This window comes from Rhinatrema bivittatum, chromosome 5 (assembly GCF_901001135.1).
Source record: "Rhinatrema bivittatum chromosome 5, aRhiBiv1.1, whole genome shotgun sequence".
Classification (NCBI taxonomy): Eukaryota; Metazoa; Chordata; class Amphibia; order Gymnophiona; family Rhinatrematidae; genus Rhinatrema; species Rhinatrema bivittatum.
In genome coordinates this window covers 81353541-81373499 of record NC_042619.1, presented here as the reverse complement: position 1 = coordinate 81373499, position 19959 = coordinate 81353541, and the positions used below count along the sequence as shown (strand labels likewise).

At 46.4% G+C, this 19959-nt stretch overlaps 1 protein-coding gene across 1 annotated transcript in view; it reads right to left on the bottom strand.

Moving 5' to 3' along the window:
• Window positions 1–19959, bottom strand: part of ZMYM2 (zinc finger MYM-type containing 2) — a 581711-nt gene that overhangs the window by 281003 nt on the left and 280749 nt on the right. Inside the window, exon 13 of the mRNA XM_029602506.1 lies at window positions 9090–9255. Coding sequence (XP_029458366.1) covers window positions 9090–9255 — 166 coding nt within the window. The remainder of the gene's footprint in view (window positions 1–9089; window positions 9256–19959) is intronic.

Below are 19959 nucleotides of genomic sequence, written 5' to 3'. Positions count from 1 at the left end.
TACCTTGTCTCGGCGCTTCCCGGTCTCGTTCCGGGCAGTCTCCGGCTGCGGGGGGAGAGGGAAATACCTTAACAGCCGCGCTCGAAGTTGCACCGCTGCCTCTCAGCCTCACCCGATGTTGGGGGCTAGGTCCCCACCGAGGTTCGGCCGCCAGACCGAGGCTCATCTCCGAGGGATTGCGGAAATCACCTCAGGAATTCTCAACTGGGGGAGGGACCCAAGGGGTGTCACAGCAGGAGAGCGGGGCTCGACTGTAGAGGTAAAATGTTGAGATTACTTACCTGATAATCTCCTTTTCCTTAGTGTATGCAGATGGACTCAAAACAAATGGGTATAGTGTGCTCGTGCTAGCAGTTGGAGACAGATCTGACGTCAGCACGGGTACATATACCCCCACAGGAAGTGTAGCAAATCAGTAATCTTCCTTGCAAAAAGCTTTATGGATATATGTGTGACTGACCGATCAATTAAATGAACAGGATTACCCTGACCAATTGATGGTAGCTGGAGACCGCCAGTGTACTCAGCTGGAAGGCGTCGACACCCAGCAGGGTGGATGCCCTATATAAGAAAACATGGCTTACCGTGAGTCGGTGAAACCCCATGTATACCGGCAGCCGGGTGGGATGCTGAGTCCATCTGCATACACTAAGGAAAAGGAGATTATCAGGTAAGTAATCTCAACATTCCCTAGCGTGTAGCAGATGGACTCAAAACAAATGGGAAGTACAAAAGCTACTCCCGGACTGGGCGGGAGGCTGCCCGAGGACCATGTAGGATTGCCCTCGCAAATGCTGTGTCTTCTCTGGCTTGGACGTCCAGACGGTAGAATCTGGAGAAGGTATGTAGGGAGGACCACGTCGCCGCTTTACATATCTCTGCAGGCGACAGCATCCTAGTTTGTGCCCAAGAGGCCGCTTGCGCTCTGGTAGAATGAGCCTTGACCTGTAGAGGAGGTGGTTTTCCTGCCTCTACGTAGGCTGCCTTGATAACTTCTTTAATCTAGCAGGCGATGGTTGGCCGTGAGGCCGCTTCCCCTTGCTTCTTCCCGCTGTGCAGGACGAACAGGTGGTCCGTCTTTCGTACTGCTTCTAACATTTGCAGGTATCTGGACAGCAGTCTGCCGATGTCGAGATGGCGTAGCCTTCGACCTTCTTCCGACTTCTTCAAACCTTCCGTGGTAAGCAAGGATATGGTTTGGTTGAGGTGAAAGTGTGAGTCTACTTTGGGTAAGAAGGAAGGAACCATGCGAAGATGGATAGCCTCTGGGGTGATTCTGAGAAATGGATCAAGGCAGGACAGTGCTTGTAGCTCTGAGATGCGGCGTGCTGAACACACAGCCAGCAAGAATACATAAGAACATAAGAAAATAAGAAAATGCCATACTGGGTCAGACCAAGGGTCCATCAAGCCCAGCATCCTGTTTCCAACAGTGGCCAATCCAGGCTATAAGAACCTGGCAAGTACCCAAAAACTAAGTCTATTCCATGTAACCATTGCTAATGGCAGTGGCTATTCTCCAAGTGAACTTAATAGCAGGTAATGGACTTCTCCTCCAAGAACCCATCCAATCCTTTTTTAAACACGGCTATACTAACTGCACTAACCACATCCTCTGGCAACAAATTCCAGAGTTTAATTGTGCGTTGAGTAAAAAAGAACTTTCTCCGATTAGTTTTAAATGTGCCCCATGCTAACTTCATGGAGTGCCCCCTAGTCTTTCTACTATCCGAAAGAGTAAATAACCGATTCACATCTACCCGTTCTAGACCTCTCATGATTTTAAACACCTCTATCATATCCCCCCCTCAGTCGTCTCTTCTTCAAGCTGAAAAGTCCTAACCTCTTTAGTCTTTCCTCATAGGGGAGTTGTTCCATTCCCCTTTTCATTTTGGTAGCCCTTCTCTGTGTACCTTCTCCATCGCAATTATATCTTTCTTGAGATGCGGCGACCAGAATTGTACACAGTATTCAAGGTGCGGTCTCACCATGGAGCGATACAGAGGCATTATGACATTTTCCATTTTATTCACCATTCCTTTTCTAATAATTCCCAACATTCTGTTTGCTTTTTTGACTGCCGCAGCACACTGTACCGACGATTTCAATGTATTATCCACTATGACACCTAGATCTCTTTCTTGGGTTATAGCACCTAATATGGAACCCAACATTGTGTAATTATAGCATGGGTTATTTTTCCCTATATGCATCACCTTGCACTTATCCACATTAAATTTCATCTGCCATTTGGATGCCCAGTTTTCCAGTCTCACAAGGTCTTCCTGCAATTTATCACAATCTGCTTGTGATTTAACTACTCTGAACAATTTTGTGTCATCTGCAAATTTGATTATCTCACTCGTCGTATTTCTTTCCAGATCATTTATAAATATATTGAACAGTAAGGGTCCCAATACAGATCCCTGAGGCACTCCACTGTCCACTCCCTTCCACTGAGAAAATTGCCCATTTAATCCTACTCTCTGTTTCCTGTCTTTTAGCCAGTTTGCAATCCATGAAAGGACATAGCCACCTATCCCATGACTTTTTACTTTTCCTAGAAGCCTCTCATGAGGAACTTTGTCAAACGCCTTCTGAAAATCCAAGTATACTATATCTACCGGTTCACCTTTATCCACATGTTTATTAACTCCTTCAAAAAAGTGAAGCAGATTTGTGAGGCAAGACTTGCCCTGGGTAAAGCCATGCTGACTTTGTTCCATTAAACCATGTCTTTCTATATGTTCTGTGATTTTGATGTTTAGAACACTTTCCACTATTTTTCCTGGCACTGAAGTCAGGCTAACCGGTCTGTAGTTTCCCGGATCGCCCCTGGAGTCCTTTTTAAATATTGAGGTTACATTTGCTATCCTCCAGTCTTCAGGTACAATGGATGATTTTAATGATAAGTTACAAATTTTTACTAATAGGTCTGAAATTTCATTTTTTAGTTCCTTCAGAACTCTGGGGTGTATACCATCCGGTCTAGGTGATTTACTACTCTTCAGTTTGTCAATCAGGCCTACCACATCTTCTAGGTTCACCGTGATTTGATTCAGTCCATCTGAATCATTACCCATGAAAACCTTCTCCATTACGGGTACCTCCCCAACATCCTCTTCAGTAAACACCGAAGCAAAGAAATCATTTAATCTTTCCGCGATGGCCTTATCTTCTCTAAGTGCCCCTTTAACACCTCGATCATCTAACGGTCCAACTGACTCCCTCACAGGCTTTCTGCTTCGGATATATTTTAAAAAGTTTTTACTGTGAGTTTTTGCCTCTACAGTAAACTCTCCTCCGAGCACGCAAGGTTAACACACGGAGAGACAGGCCTCGAAGGGGCCTGAAGGCGGATCCCGCTAGAAATTCCAATACTAGGTTGAGGTTCCACAGGGGTACTGGCCACTTCAGTGGCGGGCGAATGTGTTTGACTCCTTTCAGGAAACGTGAAACGTCTGGGTGTGTTGCGATGCTGTTGCCGTCACTCCGGGGGCTGTAGCAGGATAGCGCTGCCACTTGAACCTTGATGGAATTGAGGGACAGACCCTTCTGAAGTCCATCTTGCAGGAAATCCAAAATGATAGGGATCTTAGCGGCATGTGGATTGGTGCTGTGAGTTTCGCACCAGGCTTCAAATACTCTCCAAATCCTTATATATGTTAGTGATGTGGAGAACTTGCGGGCTCTGAGGAGTGTATCTATTACTGGCCCCGAGTATCCTCTTTTCTTCAGTCTAGCCCCCTCAATGGCCAGACCGTAAGAGAGAATTGAGCTGGATCCTCGTGGAGGATGGGACCTTGCCGCAGCAGGTCCCTGTGTGGAGGCAGGCGTAGAGGATTCCCTGCCAGTAGTCTTCTCATGTCTGCGTACCAGGGTCTTCTTGGCCAGTCCGGGGCCACTAGAAGAACTAGGCCTCTGTGTCTCTGAATCTTGTGTATAATGGCGCCCAGCAGGGGCCACGGAGGAAAGGCATATAAGCAGGATTCCCTGAGGCCACGGCTGTACCAGGGCATCGATCCCCTGGGATAGCGGATCCCGCCTGCGGCTGAAATATCTGGGTACTTGAGCGTTGGACATGTCTGCTAATAGGTCCATGCCCGGCGTCCCCCACTGATCCACAATCATCTGGAAAGCTGTGGGTGACAGCTGCCACTCCCCCGGGTTTAGGCTTTCTCTGCTGAGGAAGTCTGCCGTCGTGTTGTCCTTCCCGGCAACGTGGACGGCGGAGATGTCCTGAAGATTTGCTTCTGCCCAAATCATCAGGAGAGTTATTTCTAGGGACACTTGTTGGCTTCTGGTTCCGCCCTTTCGATTGATGTATGCCACCGTGGTGGCGTTGTGTGAGATCACTCTGACCGCTCTGTCGCGAAGTCTGTGGGCAAATCGCAGGCACGCTAGCCTTACTGCCCGTGCCTCTAGTCGGTTAATGTTCCACCTTGACTCTTCTCTGGTCCACCACCCTTGGTCGGTGAGTTCCTCGCAGTGTGCTCCCCATCTGTTCAGGCTGGCATCTGTGGTGAGCAGAATCCAGGTTAGGGAGCACATTCTTGACCCCCGGCTCATGTGGCCAGGCTGTAACCACCACCGTAGCTGGTTCCGCACTCTGGTCGGCAGAGGTAGGTGTATAGTGTAGTTCTGTGATCGTGGGCTCCAACGAGATAGAAGGGTGCGTTGCAATGGTCTCATATGAGCCCGCGCCCATGGCACCACCTCCAGAGTGGATGCCATGAGGCCGAGGACTTGTAGGTAATCCCGAGTTGTGGGCCGGCTGGCGCTCAGCAAGACCTGCAGATGATTTCGAAGTTTTGACTCTCTCTTGGAGGTCAGGCTGACCTTGTCTTCTTGGGTGTCGAATTGGACCCCTAGGTATTCCTGCGACTGGGACGGCTGTAGGGAACTCTTGTGCATGTTGACTACCCATCCTAGGCTTTCCAGAAGAGCTATAACTCTGTTGGTTGCCCGGTGACTCTCCTCCAGTGACTTTGCCCTGATCAGCCAATCGTCCAGGTAGGGATAGACGAGAATTCCTTCCTTCCTGAGTGCTGCCGCCACTACTACTATGACCTTGGTGAAGATCCACGGCGCGGTGGCTAACCCGAAGGGTAAAGCTCGGAACTGGAAGTGCTGATTCAGGACTTTGAAGCGTAAATTGCGCTGGTTATCCCGATGGATTGGGATATGCAAGTAGGCTTCCGACAGATCTAGGGAGGTGAGAAACTCCCCTGGCTGTACTGAATTTTTGACAGACCGCAGAGTTTCCATGCAAAAGCTGGGGACCCGTAGGTGTCGATTGACTGACTTGAGGTCCAGGACGGGCCTGAAAGTGCCCTCCTTCTTGGGTACTATGAAATAGATGGAATAATGCCCAGAATTTATCTCTCCTGCAGGTACTGGGATTATGGCTTTTAGGGCCAGGAGCCTCTGTTAGGTCACTTCTAGTGCTGCTTTCTTGAGCGGTGAGCAAGGAGATTCCACAAACTTGTTCGGCGGAAGCCGAAAAAAATCCAGGTAATATCCTTCTCAGATGATGGCGAGGACCCACTGGTCCGAAGTGATCTCGACCCACCTGCGGTAGAAGAGAGTTAGCCTGTCCCCTATGGGGGGCAGGCTAACCCTCTTCTGGGTCTGGTTCTGGCCCCCTATGGGGGCCAGAACCAGACCCGGTTCTCTTCTTGTTGTGCTTAGTCCGAAAGGGCTGGTTCCTGGCCTGAGAACGAGGTGCTTGATAGCGAGTCCTGTAGGGGTTGAAGCGCTGAGAGTTTCTACCTCTGGATGGTCTAGAAAAAAAACGCTGGCTCCTCCTCGACCTTTCTTCTGGTAGACGGGGTAATGGAGAAGCACCCCATTTAGTAGCCCAGTTCTCAAGATTGCTGCCGAACAGTAGGGAACCCTTAAAGGGCATTCTTGTGAGTCGTGTCTTGGAGGACGAGTCGGCCGCCCAATTACGTAGCCAAAGCTGTCTCCTGGTTGCCACTGAGGAGGACACTCCCTTGGCTGCCGCACGGACGAGGTCGGAGGCTGCGTCAGTGAGAAAAGCGAGGGGTGTTGTTTCTCGCTTGTGATAAACAGGAACGCGTCACCATGGTGCAGCAAGTCGCGATTCGTAGGGACATGGCTGCTACCTCAAAGGCTTATTTCAGAATGGTGTCCATGCGTCGGTCATGCGTATCCTTGAGGGCCGCTCCCCCCTCCTCCGGAATGGTAGTGTGCTTCACAATTGCGTTAACAATGGCCTCTATCCTGGGGCACGCCAGCAGCTCCTTGGCCGCTGGAACCAGAGGGTACATGCCTGACAAGGCCCGACCCCCTTTGAATGAGGCCTCCGGTGCCTTCCATTCCAGATTGATTAGCTGCTGTGCTGCTTGTAGGAGGGGAAAATGGTGAGCCGTTTGGCACAGGCCCTCTAACAGGGGGTTCATTTTGGGGTCCTCTGGGGTGTCCTGGCCCGGAATGGCTAGCTCCGATAGGCATTGTGAGACCAGGCCTGGAAGATCTTCTTTCCGAAAGAAGCGTCTCATGGTCCGATATGGTTCTATCTCCAAGGGAAGTTCACCCTCCTCAGGGGGCTCCTCATTTTCCTCGGAGCAATCCGAATCCCCATAATTGGGGCTGTCGGGTGGCGAGTGGCCGCGCCTAGGTCTCGAGGGTCCAGGGGCCGGATCAACCGGGACGGAAAGACCCATACGAGGAGCAGACTGCATCTGGACAAAGGCGGGAATCCCCTTGAATAATTCCACCCAGGAAAGCGAAGCCGGATCTGGCCGTAGGGGCACCAGGTCTCTTGGGTTCCCTGGCTGCTCGCCGCGGCCTGCTAAGTCAGGTGTGTTCCCTGAGGAACCGCTGGGCTGGGACCGGTCCTGTCCTGGAACTCCCATGGCCTCCTCACATTGGGCACATAGTGAGTCTGCTTCCTCGCTCTGTGTGGCTCTGAGGTTGCATGCTGAGCAGAGGCTTAGAGCTTTCATGCCTGATTCTGGAGGTGCCGGCTCTGCGGATGCATGGGTTCTCTTATGCTCCATTCGCCTGAAATTCGGTGTCGTCCAACGATGTGCGCCTAACACGTGCGCTCAACAGTATGCACCTAGAACGGGCGTCTTATGAACGTGCGCCTAGAACGGGCATCTTATGAACGTGCGCCTATCGCGTGCGCTAACAACGTGCGCTAAGTTGGCGAAGATGAGTAGGCAGGCAAAATGGCGACCTCCTTGGCGGGCTACCTCGTAGGCAGGCCCCGTTAGTCCACACTTCCTCGGAGACCAAGTAAAGATGTACGCCTTACCTTGTCTTCGGCGCTTCCCGGCTGCGACCCGGGCGGTCTCCGGCTGCGGGGGGAGAGGGTGAGTACCTTCACCGCCTCGCTTAAGGAAGTGCACCCGCTGCCTCTAGGCCGTGCCCGAACTCGTCTCGCTCGGGGGGCCAAGTCCACGCCGGGACCGAGGCTGCCTCTAGGCCACGCCCGAGCCCTTCTCACTCGGGAGCTGGGTCCCTGCCGCGAACCGGCCCCCGGACCGAGGCTCTTACCTCCGAGGGACCACGGAAGTCAGCTCGGGAAACTCAACTGGTTGAGTGACCGCCTGGTATCACCACAGGAGTGCGGGGCTCGTCTTCAGTAGGTTTCTTCTATGAATTTAGTCGTTAGAATTTGGAAACACGCTCAGCAAGCATGAGGTAGCTCCAAACTGCTTTGGAGATGGAAATTACTGATTTGCTACACTTCCTGTGGGGGTATATGTAACCGTGCTGACGTCAGATCAGTCTCCAGCTGCTAGCACGAGCACCCTATACCCATTTGTTTTGAGTCCATCTGCTACACGCTAGGAAATTTCTTGTTTTGGGTTTCTTTGGTAAATTACTCTAACGCTGTGCTAGCGTGCATAGAGTCCCGAACTGCTATGGAGATGGAAAATACTGAAAAGCTGCACTTCCTGCAGGGGTATATGTACTAAGACTGACGTCAGATTGAAATCTGATCCATCTCCAACTGCTATCAGGTGTACACTATACCCATTGGTCCCGAGTCCATCTGCTACATGCTAGGAAATCTTTCTTCAACCTGTCCAAAGCATTGTGTAGTCCTCAGTATTGCTTTCATTTCTCCTAGTCACTCATAGTAATATATTAGATAATGGCTATCATAAGAAAATATGGAGTGAAGATTCTACCACTGGGTTTTTGGTTTGTTTTGTTTTTGTTTGGGGGGGGGGTTGTATAATTATGGGGTTATTGTACAGATTTTGCCTATTCTGATGTGCTGGCTTTAGAAACCAGGTATTTTAACATTGTATTTATGTTTATTTCTGCTGGCCCCTGATATATGCACTTACACTCTCTGTTTGGGGTTTGCAATATTTTGACTTTTTATATTATATGCTATTTGGTGTTTTATATTGTGCAAATCTTGTTTGAATTTTTGTATAACTGGTCTCATACTGTTACTTTTTTTTTTTTTTACTGTTACTTGCAGTGAGCTACTGCTGAAATTGAGAAAGTGAATTAAATAATACAGTTCAATTGGCCCATCCAGTCATAAAATTCACACAGCTTCTAGCTGAAGGAACGTGACTGACCAGCAGTTGGATATTGCTCTTTCTCCAAGTCAATTAAGGTTATCTTCTTCACTGGTTCTCTGCCAACCTGGATAGATGACCATAAATATTACCATACCTAATGTAAAACCCAATCCCTACTCGCCACTCCTCAGGTCTTACCAACAAATTATTTAATAACATAAAAAGCTACCAAAATTAGTGAGGTTGTTGCCCAAACATCTGGCCACCTAGGTTCCAATGTCCACCAACCTACTAGCATCAACTCAGCTGGTTCCTAGGGAGTTTTATTCTGCTAATTCCAACTCAGCTATCCTACAGCTTGTGGAATGCTAGATCATAATTCCTTTAATACCCCTTGTTTTGGCCTCATTACTCATACAGGGTGCAGGTACAACAATAATGTTCTGTGGCCAAGAGTGGTTTTCAATTTTGCTTCTAAGATGCTACCACACCAAATTATAATTAACTTAATATTAACATAAAGTTGTGACAATATACTACTGAACTTTTGAAAAATAGTTTAATACAACATACCATAATGTAAATTTTCAGGTCCCCGTTGGGTCGCCAAGTTCGGCTCATTCTGTTGGCAGTAGAAACGCAGCAAGCACTGCTGATCACAGAAATTCTTTACTTCCCCTCGCCATTGTACTTTTTCTTGTAGAGTTCCTTGAGTTTTACAACAATCACATCTTGCAGCCTGAACACAAAATAGAAACTTCAGAGAAGTTTGAAAAACATTTTCAACTTTTTTGAATTAAGGCAATTGCCTTTCAACTTCTAATCATATTACTAAAAACAGATTATCTAGGATACTCTGGGCTGTAATTCCTATTAAAGCCCCCAAAAGAATACAAGCAAATAGTTCTCTTAAAGGTCATCTACTACAATAGAGTTTTGAGAAGGAACTCTCATCTAAAAAAACAAAGCTGCTTAACTTCACAGGTGTTCTCTGCGGGCAGTTTACTAGTTATGCACATAGGCGATGTTATCTGACAGCACTTACATGAAACAAGCTTACAGAGCTAACTGGAAAATCTTCGAATCTCTCTATGCATATGAAGCTTAAAAAAACTCAACTAATGAAGGTAAAGGAGGGGTTGGACAACTTGTGAACTGCTCTCTTCAGAGAACACCTGTGAAAGGTAAGTAACTTTTCTTTGAAGGCAGTTTAAGTCACAAATGAAACTCCATAGTTAAGGGATATGTTTCTAACAGTTAACTACAAGTATCTTTCCAAAAGGGCAGAACAACTATTTTTAGTGGGAACAAACTCCCTTTCTTTTATAAAATCAAAACGAACCTTAAAAGAATAGGCTCTTAGGGGGTTTGAGTTGAGTTCTAAGCCTATAAGGCGCTAAAGAATGGACAGAGCAAAGCTACTGCTGCATTAAGAGTACACATTAAAAAATAATGGGATGTTAGTGTGTGAACAGAAGTAGACACCATAGCCGTGCAAATCTCAATCAAGGCTGACCTTACGCAGGTCAATGCAGCTATAATTCCTGACATTAGGGACCTTGACATGATCTTCAAAGATCAGCCGGGCATTAATCAAAAAACATGCCGTCCCACAATTCAATTAGGTAGTGGTGTTCTTGAAATAGCAATGCCAGGCTTTTTGAGACAAAACAAATAGTAGAGTGGACTTTCTCTAGGTTTTAGTCTGCTTCAAAGAGAAGTAAATGGTTCTTACAACCCCAAGTGCACAAGTCTTATTTACTTTGAATATACTGGCCTCAGAAAAAACATTGGAAAGATGACGGACCGATTCAAGTAAAAATCTAAGACTACCATAAACATATTTAGAATGTGGGCATTGTGATGGAACTTAGCATAAGGTGAATGTGCTACTAGGGCCTAAAGCTCACTGCCATTGGCCTTTTCCCCTGCCATCATTGGAAAAATAGACAATGCAAAATCAAAAAAGGAGTAATTTTGAAAGCTGGTCAAAAGAGAAAAAAGGATTCTTGGGAGAGAAGCCTAAAATTTAAAAAAGGCCCCATTTTAGGATCATAAAAGTAAACATCTTTAAATGACAAAAAACTGACTTGGAGAAAGACTACACCAGACTTGCCTTAATGGAAAATTGTTATAACATCCAACTCAGAAAAAAAACAGCAAACTGCATAAGCAGAGAGGTTGAAAGATTTTCCTGGAAAGCTCTGGAAACGTGTTGGAGCTGGCAGATGTCATCACTTACATTTGTGACTTTAATGCAGTGGTTCTCACCTTTTTTCAGCTGGAACACACCTCGACCCCCAACAATGGGTGCAGAGCAGAACTAGGGCATTACCCGTACAACTCACCATACAAAAAAAAGATATTCTGGTTCTGACATCGCAGTAAAGCAAAACCACTCCCTCTAATACCAGAAGCAATAGCCCTTCTTATGAAAAGAAAGTAATTTAGCACTAAAGGATGTCCTATTGAGAAAACACAACAAATAAAGACTTATACAAATGCCTACACGTCTCACATATACAAAACTGATCTTCACCAAGTCCAGAAAGGCCACAAATTATAAATATGGAGACAAACTGGAAAAGAAAACTCAAAAAAGTCACTCTGCATGCAGTGCAAACCTGGAGAACTGGAAAGCGAAATATAGCACCTAACAGTCCCAGGATCTGCAATAAAGCACACAAGCTAATCTGCACAAAATTACACCTGCAAACAACAACAAGTCTATCTAGAAAAGGCAACACTACAAATATTAAACAGGCCCTAAACACTAATATACCTCCTATTAGGAAAATAGAATAACCAAGCTGCTATAGATCCCCACACAAATAATTGCAGAGCTATACTAATAAACACTACAAAACAGTTGATGAACAGATCATCCAACAATTAAAAACTCTAAATATTAAAAATTGTCCAAATGCCAATAAAATATTTCAAAACAGCAGTCCTCACATTATACCCAATATTTAAAATGGATCACCTTGCTGGTAACTGAAAGGAATCAGTAAGTTTTGCTTGGGAATTTTTTTTTTTAAATATTGGGGAGAAGTAAACTATTGGGGTATATTATTCGGTGTGTTTATGTTTTTTAATAGTCAGTAAGGCAGCTAATAAACAGACGTTAGTGTGTTTGTATTTCCCAACCCTCCCACCCACCCCTAGCTCATCCATTAATTTATAGGCAGGTGCCACTTTCACACTAAAAACAAAATAAAATAAAAAAAATCAGCCTTTTAACTTCACGAATTCCCCACACCTTATTGAGAATTTGATCATTCCCTGTAGACCACTACCAGACATATAGTGAATACACTAATACATTTAAAGGATGCTAATTAAACACATTCCTACTCCCATAGCGACCTAAACAAATTTGAGATGAAGGCAGCACTCCAGAAGCAAGAGGAGGGCTCCCAGTCTTTTGCATCGAGTGTCACATGTATGATTTTTACGTGTGCATCCGATGCAAAGAGCTCCTGTCTCTCAGAGAAAGAGTCCCAATCTCTGGAGGCTAGAGTGGCAGACCTGAAGGAGCTGAGGCAGTCAAAGAGATATATAGATGAGACCTTCAGGGACATAGTAGCGAAGTCCCCAACTTCAGGACTGGCAGCCCTGGTGCTGCATTGGAGGAAGGTGGTCTCATGATCGGAGAGCATCAACCTGGTGCAGCAGGAAAGGATCCTGTAGCAAGGACCTGCTCTCCAGGTGGTGCATTGTCCTTTCCGCACAGAGGATGTGTCTCCCAGGGCTATTGCCCAGGAGGGAAGGTGTTAGGTCGGCCGTCATAATTGGTGATTCGATTAGGATGTAGACAGCCGGGTGGGCTGGTGGGCATGAGGATAGCAGAGTTGCTTACCTGCACAGGTGTTCTCACAGGACAGCAGGATGTTAGTCCTCACATATGGGTGACATCATCAGAATGGAGCCAAATCACGGAACACTTTTCTAGAACTTTGACTGGCCCCCTACTGGGCATGCCAGCATGGCACCAACCCTTTATCCAGCAGGGGTCCCCCCTTCAGTCTCGTGTATAGTAAAAATATGTGCGAAAAATAAAATACATCGCAAGCGTACCCAACTCCGCGGAGTGGCAGGTGGGTTTCGTGAGGACTAACCATCCTGCTGTCCTGTGAGAACACCTGTTACAGGTAAGCAACTCTGCTTTCTCACAGGACACGCAGGATGGTAGTCCTCACATATGGGTGAATAGCGAGCTGAGGATGCAATGTACCAAAAGCACCCAAAGCACGTGCAACAGGCACAACAGGGATGCCTTTGGATAAGCGGGGCAGCCTGAAAATTCCAGTGGGCCGTTGGGAAGGAAGTTGGGTATTAGCTGAGAATAATTGCGTAGAACAGACTGGCCAAATATAGAATCTTGTGTGCCAGCCTGTCCAGGCAGTAATGAGCTTGCAAAGGTATGGAGGGAACTCCATGTAGCATCCTGCAGATTCAAGCAAGAGGTACAGAACGAAGGGTGTGCCACCGACGTGCCATTGCTCTAATAGTGTGTGCTTTACACGGCCCTGGAGTGGAAGGCCTGTTTTGCTGGTAGCAGAAAGAAATACAGCCTGCCAGCCAGGAGAGTAGCGTCTACTTGCCCACCGGGATCCCCAGCTTAAGTTATCAAAGGAAACAAATAGCTTGCTGGGTAGACTTCCTATGTCCTGCAGTGCGTTCCAAATAAAAGGCTAGCGCATGCTTGCAGTCCAAGGAATGCAGAGCCTGCTCATCTGGATGTGAGTGGGGCTTGTTGGAAGAAAATTTTCTATACCGGCGAATGCCGGTATAGAAAAACATTCATCTGGATGTGAGTGGGGTTTTGGAAAGAAAAATTTCTATACCAGCGAATGCCGGTATGAAAACTTAAAATAATAATAACTAAATAAATAATAATAAATAAATAAATAGGCAGAACTATGGATTGATTTAAAATGGACTCAGAGACTACTTTTGGCAAAATTTGGGATGAGTGCGAAGGACCACCCGGTCATGAAGAATTTCGTGTGTGTGTGTGGGGGGGGGGGGGGGTGTAAATAACCAGCGCCTGTAGCTCACACATCCTGCGAGCGGACATCAAAGTAAGATGGAAGAGTACCTTCCAAGTGAGATGTCGTAGCTCGCAGGAGTGCAGAGGCTCAAAGCAAGGTTCTTAATGAGTCGCGCTAATACTAAATTAAGCTCCCAAGCAAGGGCCTAGGGACGGAGAGGGTGCTTGAGGTGCACAAGCCCTTCATAAAGCGCACTACTAAAGGTTGTGTTGAAATAGAGACACCCCCTGTACCCTTATGGAAGGCGGCCACCACACTGACATGTACTCTAATGGAGGAAGTTTGTAGACCCGACTCCGAGAGGTGCCATAGGTAGTCTAGAAACTTCGTGGTGGGGCAGGTAAATGGATCTACTCATTTGAAGTGCACCACATTGAAAATCTTTTCCATTTAGAATGATAAGATCTTCTGGTAGAAGGCTTTCGTGAAGCTACTAGGATCTGGGATTCAGAGTCCGAGAGGTTGAGAGGCCACAAAATTAGCCTTTCAACATCCAAGCTGTCAACGCCAGAGCCAGAAAATTTGGATGCCGCAGGTGCCCGGTGTTCTGAGATATCAGGGACGGATCTGGGAATGTGTGGGTGGACTGAGAGGTCACGAAGGATGGGAAACCATACCTGTCACGGCCAGTATGGGGCTATGAGAATCATGAGACCCTTGTCCTGATGTAGCTTCACAAGAGTCTTGCTTATGAGTGGAAGTGGGGGATAGGCATACAGGAGACCTGTTGCAAAGAGAGGGCGAAAGCGTCCCTTGGTGGAGTCCTGGGACTGCATCGTAGGGAGCAGAAGTTGTCCACCTTGTGATTGTGGATCGATGCAAAGATCTATCGTTGGATATCCCCACTTCCAGAATATGTGTTCTGCCACCGCAGAGTCCAGAGACCACTTGTGGGGTTGAAATTCTCGACTGAGTTTGTCCGCTAGTACATTGTCCACGCCCACCAGTTAAGTTGCTCTCAGTAGCATGGAATGATATAGAGCTAGAGCCCAGATTTGCGATACCTCCTGACACAGTAGGTAGGAGCCGGTTCCACCCTGCTTTTTCATGTACCACATCGCTACCTGATTGTCTGGATTAGGATTGCTTTGTTAGTTAAGCAATCTTTGAAGGCTAGAAGGGCATATCTGATCGCCCTGATCTCCAGAAATTTATCTGATATTGTGCTTCTGCTGCAGACCAGGTTCCCTGAGCCTGCAGGTTGTTGACATGTGCTCCCCAACTATAGAATTATTTGAGGTTCTGGAGCTTGGAAAGGTAGTCCTATAAGCAGGTTGGACTCTTGGCTCCACCAAGCCAGGGAGAGACAAAGCTGCCTGGTGATATGGACAATATTGGAGGCTATTTTAAGCTAAAAGATCTTCATTCAAAAATTGGAAGACGGATCCAACAGAACAAAATAGGATAAAGCATAAGCTCTGGCAAGTTAAATGTAATACATTGATAAGATAGGCTAAGAGAGAATTTGAAAGGAAGTTGGCCATAGAGGCAAAAAACTCACAGTAAAAACTTTAAATATATCCAAAGCAGAAAGGCCTGCGAGTGAGTCAGTTGGACTGTTAGATGATCAAGGGGTTAAAGGGGCACTTAGAGAAGATAAGGATATCGCGGAAAAAGCAAGTTTGCTTTACCGTAAAACTGTGTTTCCGTAGATAGCAGGATGAATTAGCCATGCCTGTCATGGGATCTGCCAATCAGGTCCGGGAGGCAGAGCTTTGTTAAGCAGAGGTTTAGCTTTTTGTCTCTGCAGCTGTGCATGTGTTCCCGCGCAGGAAAGTAACAGATTCTCCTCAGTCTGTGATTAAGCTGTAGTTGATTCGAAGAAGTGGTGACTGCCAGGGAGGAGGGCGGGTCAGCATGGCTAATTCATCCTGTTATCTACGGAAACACTGTTTACGGTAAGCAAACTTGCTTTTTCCCGTTGATAGCAGGGCTGAATTAGCCATGCTGTCATGGGAGTCCCAAGCTCCCGATCACGTTAATTGTGATACATATAGCTGGACGTGATCTGAAGAAGTGAGGTAGTCACCTTGGACAGGAGGATAGAGATTGCAGGATTGCTTGCCCTATCTTCGCATCCGTGGTCACTTGCTGATCAAGGCAGTAGTGCGATGTGAAGGTATGGAGTGATGACCATGTAGCTGCCTTACAAATGTCTATGGGTTGTACATTTCGAAGGTGTGCCCATGAAGTTGCTAGTGCTCTCACTTTGTGAGCTTTGGGTATAGAAGACAGATGTAACTTCTGCTTGTCATAGCAAAATTGAATGCATTGTACTATCCAGCTGGAAATGGTACGTTTTGACACTGGTAATCCCGGTGCTTTTGGATCAAATGATACAAATAGTTGAGAAGCTCGGGATTCCAATTTTGTTCTCTGTCTGTATTAAGCTAACACTCTTTTACAATCCAGCGTATGGAGTAACTTTTCCCTCTCATTGGCATGAGGTTTAGGAAAAAAGATTGGTAGTTCTATGCTTTGGTTAAGATGGAACTGCGAAACTACTTTTGGTAGGAAGGATGGGTGAGTTCTGAGAACCAATTTTTGGTGAAAAAATTGCAAGTATGGTGAATAATGGACTAGTGCTTGTAGCACGCTGACTCGTCTTGCCGAAGTTACTGCTATTAGAAACATACCTTCCAAGTAAGGTACTTTATATGTGCTGATTCCATAGGTTCAAAGAGGGAAAGCATGAGTTGTTCCAGGACTGGGTTGATATTCCAAGGAACTGGAGGTTTTGAAACTGGAGGACGAAGATGAGAGAGTCCTCTAATGAAAGGGGATAGTAACGGATGATTGGATATCGGTGTATCATTTAATGGTCTATGGTATGCGCCTATGGCACAGAGATGAACTCTAATGGAAGATGTGGCTAGTCCAGTGTATGAAGGTAATCCATGCGTTTTTCTGGTGGAGAGTCTATTGGTGATATGTTATTGGATATGCACCAAGTTGAGTAACATTTCCATTTGTAGTTGTAGTTCTTCCTTGTTGAGAGTTTCCGGGATTCTAATAAAATGAATTGTGTAGACCGAGAGACTCCCTGTTCTGTTAACAGGAGCTATACAACCTCCACGCTGTCAAGTGGAGAAATGCATGTAATGAGTGTAGAAGAATCCCTTGATCCTGAAGTAGGAGATCTGGACGATTTGGTAGACGTATTGGTTCTTCTAGAAATAGCTGAAGAAGGAAACTGTACCATGGTTGTCACGGCCAGGCCAGGGCAATGAGTATCAATTGATCCCTGTCCGCTATGCACTTTTGAATCGTTCTTGTTATCAGAGGTATGGGAGGAAAGACGTATAGGAGGCCTGTCGTCAAAGGGATGAGGAAAGCATCTTGAGCTATCCGGAGTTTGCTGGGTCTTATCGAGCAGAATTTGGGAACTTGAGCATTGATCTCCGTTGCGAAGAGATCTATCGAAGGTGTTCCCCATTGCATGAAGACGGTTTGGGCTATGTCTGTATTGAGTGTCCATTCGTGAGGATTAAAGATTCGGCTTAACCTGTCCACTCGTGTGTTCGCCACTCCGGGAAGGTAAGTGGCTTGCAGATGTATGCAATGCTGATGAGCATGTTGGAAGATAATCAATGCCTCTTTGCAGAGGGACCATGAACTGGACCCTCCTTTTTTGTTGATGTAAAACATCGCTACTTGATTGTCCATGTAGATCATGACTCTGCGGCCCTTTAGGTAGTCTTGAAAAACTTGTGGAGCCCTTCGGATTGCTCTGAGTTCCAACAAATTTATCTGTGGGGTTTGTTCTGCTAGTGACCATACACCTTGCGTTTTGTAAATTTCGAAATGCACTCTCCAACCCTTCCGCGATGCGTCTGTGGTTAGGACTGCGTTGTGCATGGGAAGACGGAACAGTGCTCCCTTGGAGAGGGGTGGATTGGAAAAGCCACCATGCTATGTCCCTCCTCATCTCGGACGTTAGTCTTATTTTCTGTGTTAATGGTTGTGTGTGTTGTCTCCACTGACGTTTCAGTCCCCACTGCAGACGTCTCATATGTAGTCTGGTATTGGGAACTGTGAAATTGGCTGCCACCATGTGACCTAAGACTACTAACACTTGTCTCGCTGAGGGTCTTTGAGTGTTGTTCAAGTGATGCAGAAGCTGACGTAGATGTAACCTTTTTTCTGATGGGAGGTATGCACTGCTCTGAGTGGTGTCCCAGATATGCTCCTATAAACTGCAGCTGCTGTGTTGGTTGCAGGTGTGATTTCTGAAAATTGATCACTAGTCCTAATGCTTGTAAGCATTGTATTATTCTTTGGAGATGATCGATCAATATCTCCCGAGTCGAGGCTATTATGAGCCAATCGTCCAGGTATGGAAAGATTGTCATACCCTGTTGTCTGAGATGAGCCACCACCACTACCATGCATTTGGTGAACACCCTGGGTGCAGCCGATAATCCAAAGGGGAGTATCTTGTACTGGTAGTGCTGTTTGTACCGAAAGCATAGGTAATGCCAAGAGGATGGATGGATTGGAATGTGAATGTATGCATCCTTCAGGTCGATAGAGCACATCCAGTCACTGGGGTTGCATTAGAGGAAGAATTGACTTTAAGGATACCATTTTGAATTTCTCTTTGGTCAGGAATTTGTTGAGTTCCCGAAGGTCCAGGATGGGGCGTAGGCCACCTGATTCTTTCTTTGGTATCAGGAAGTATGGGGAGTAAAATCCCAAGTTTTGCTGTTTCTGGGATAGTAGTTTGATGGCCTGCTGATTGGGTAGGCTTGCAATCTCTTCCACTAGTTGTATCTGAGATATCTGAATTTGTAGTGTGGGAAGGTAGGGTAATGGTGGTTTTGTTGTAAATTGAAGTTGATAACCTTGATGTATTATTTCTAGCGCCCATTGGTCTGAAATAATCTGTTCCCACACTGCTAGACATGACTGGATTTCTTCCTGGCGGGTGTTAAGTCTGCGTTGGTTTAATCGCAGTTGCTGGCTGTTGGGTCTGCTGCCTCTGAATGTGAGGTTTACCCCCACGATGAAGTGGGGCTTGTTGTTGCTGTTGTGTTCGTTGATATGACGGGTATGGTTGAGGATGGAAAGATTGATAAGACCTATAAGGTCTGCGCCTGTAAGAAGATCGCCAATTGTATGGGTAGTAAACGTCGTGAGGCCGCGTAAGCTGGTGTTGTGCTTGTAAAGATTGTACGGCTATCACTTCGTCCTTTAGTTTCCCCACTGTCTCTTGGAACCTGGTACCAAAAAGGTTATCTCCCGTACATGGTAGATTTGCTAGTTTTTCGTGCAAATCTTCTCTTATGGAACTGGAACGTAACCACGCCATTCGACGGGCCACTATGGGTTGTTGTGGATGCTCTGGATGATGTTTCCAGGCTTTCATACACTGACCTAAGGAGGTGTTTGAAGCACTCCTCCATATCATGGAGCGTTTGAGGTATTGATCTGCGGTAGAGGAGAGCATACCCTTCATCGCCTGAATGCATTCATATAAATATTGCACCATATAAAATGGTGATGCATAATTCTAACGGTTAGCATTGCGTTTGGTACACCTTCCGTCCAAATACCTATTGTCTTTGGTCGGTGGGTAAGTAGAGTGAGTTTTTGATTTTTGAAACGTTGCATTGCTGATTCTACCACTATGGACTCATGAGGTAGTTGCGGGTAGCACATACGATGGATTTTTTCTTCATCTGAAACTTGATGTCAGATTTTCTTGAGACCGCTGATAGAGATTGAGGTGTTTCCCAAGATTTTTGGAGAACACTGTGTAGCAACTCTTGCGGTGGGGGAGTGAAGTGGGCTCTCACGGAACATCAAAAATTTTTAGAGGACCTAAGATCTCTGATCTGGGATCGGATTCCTTCTGTACATCTAAATGCAAAATGGTCCCTCGTTTCTCCAAAAATCAAAGGTACAAGAGGTCTTCTGGCGGGGAATATGGTTCCTGTGGTTGTTCTTGCGGATCCAACGGGAACCCTGTCGAGGATGAAGGAGATGTAGGTGGGGACGTAGAATCTCCTTGAATGTCTTGTTTTGTAATTGGGGATAGAGACCGATCTGGAACTGGTGATACAGGGGGTTCTGCTGATGGCTCCCGTTAAGGTTGAACATTAGGCTCACTAGCGGCCTTCGGTAGTTGAATTTGTCGTTTTGTACGAGGATTATAGAGTTTCATAGAATCCTGCTAGGATTGTGATAATTGCCAGAAAGCTTCCCTTGTCTTAGGAGGCATGACTGCTTTACCAGTATGCTGTGGTAATGGTTCCGCCAGTGGTTGAGATGTATCTTCTAGTCCTTTAGAAGTACTACGTGACGACATGGAAGCATGAGAAGAAGTGAGGCATATGGGCGACTGATGTGAACATGCCCTAGGGAGCTTACTTCTGGAGGACCTG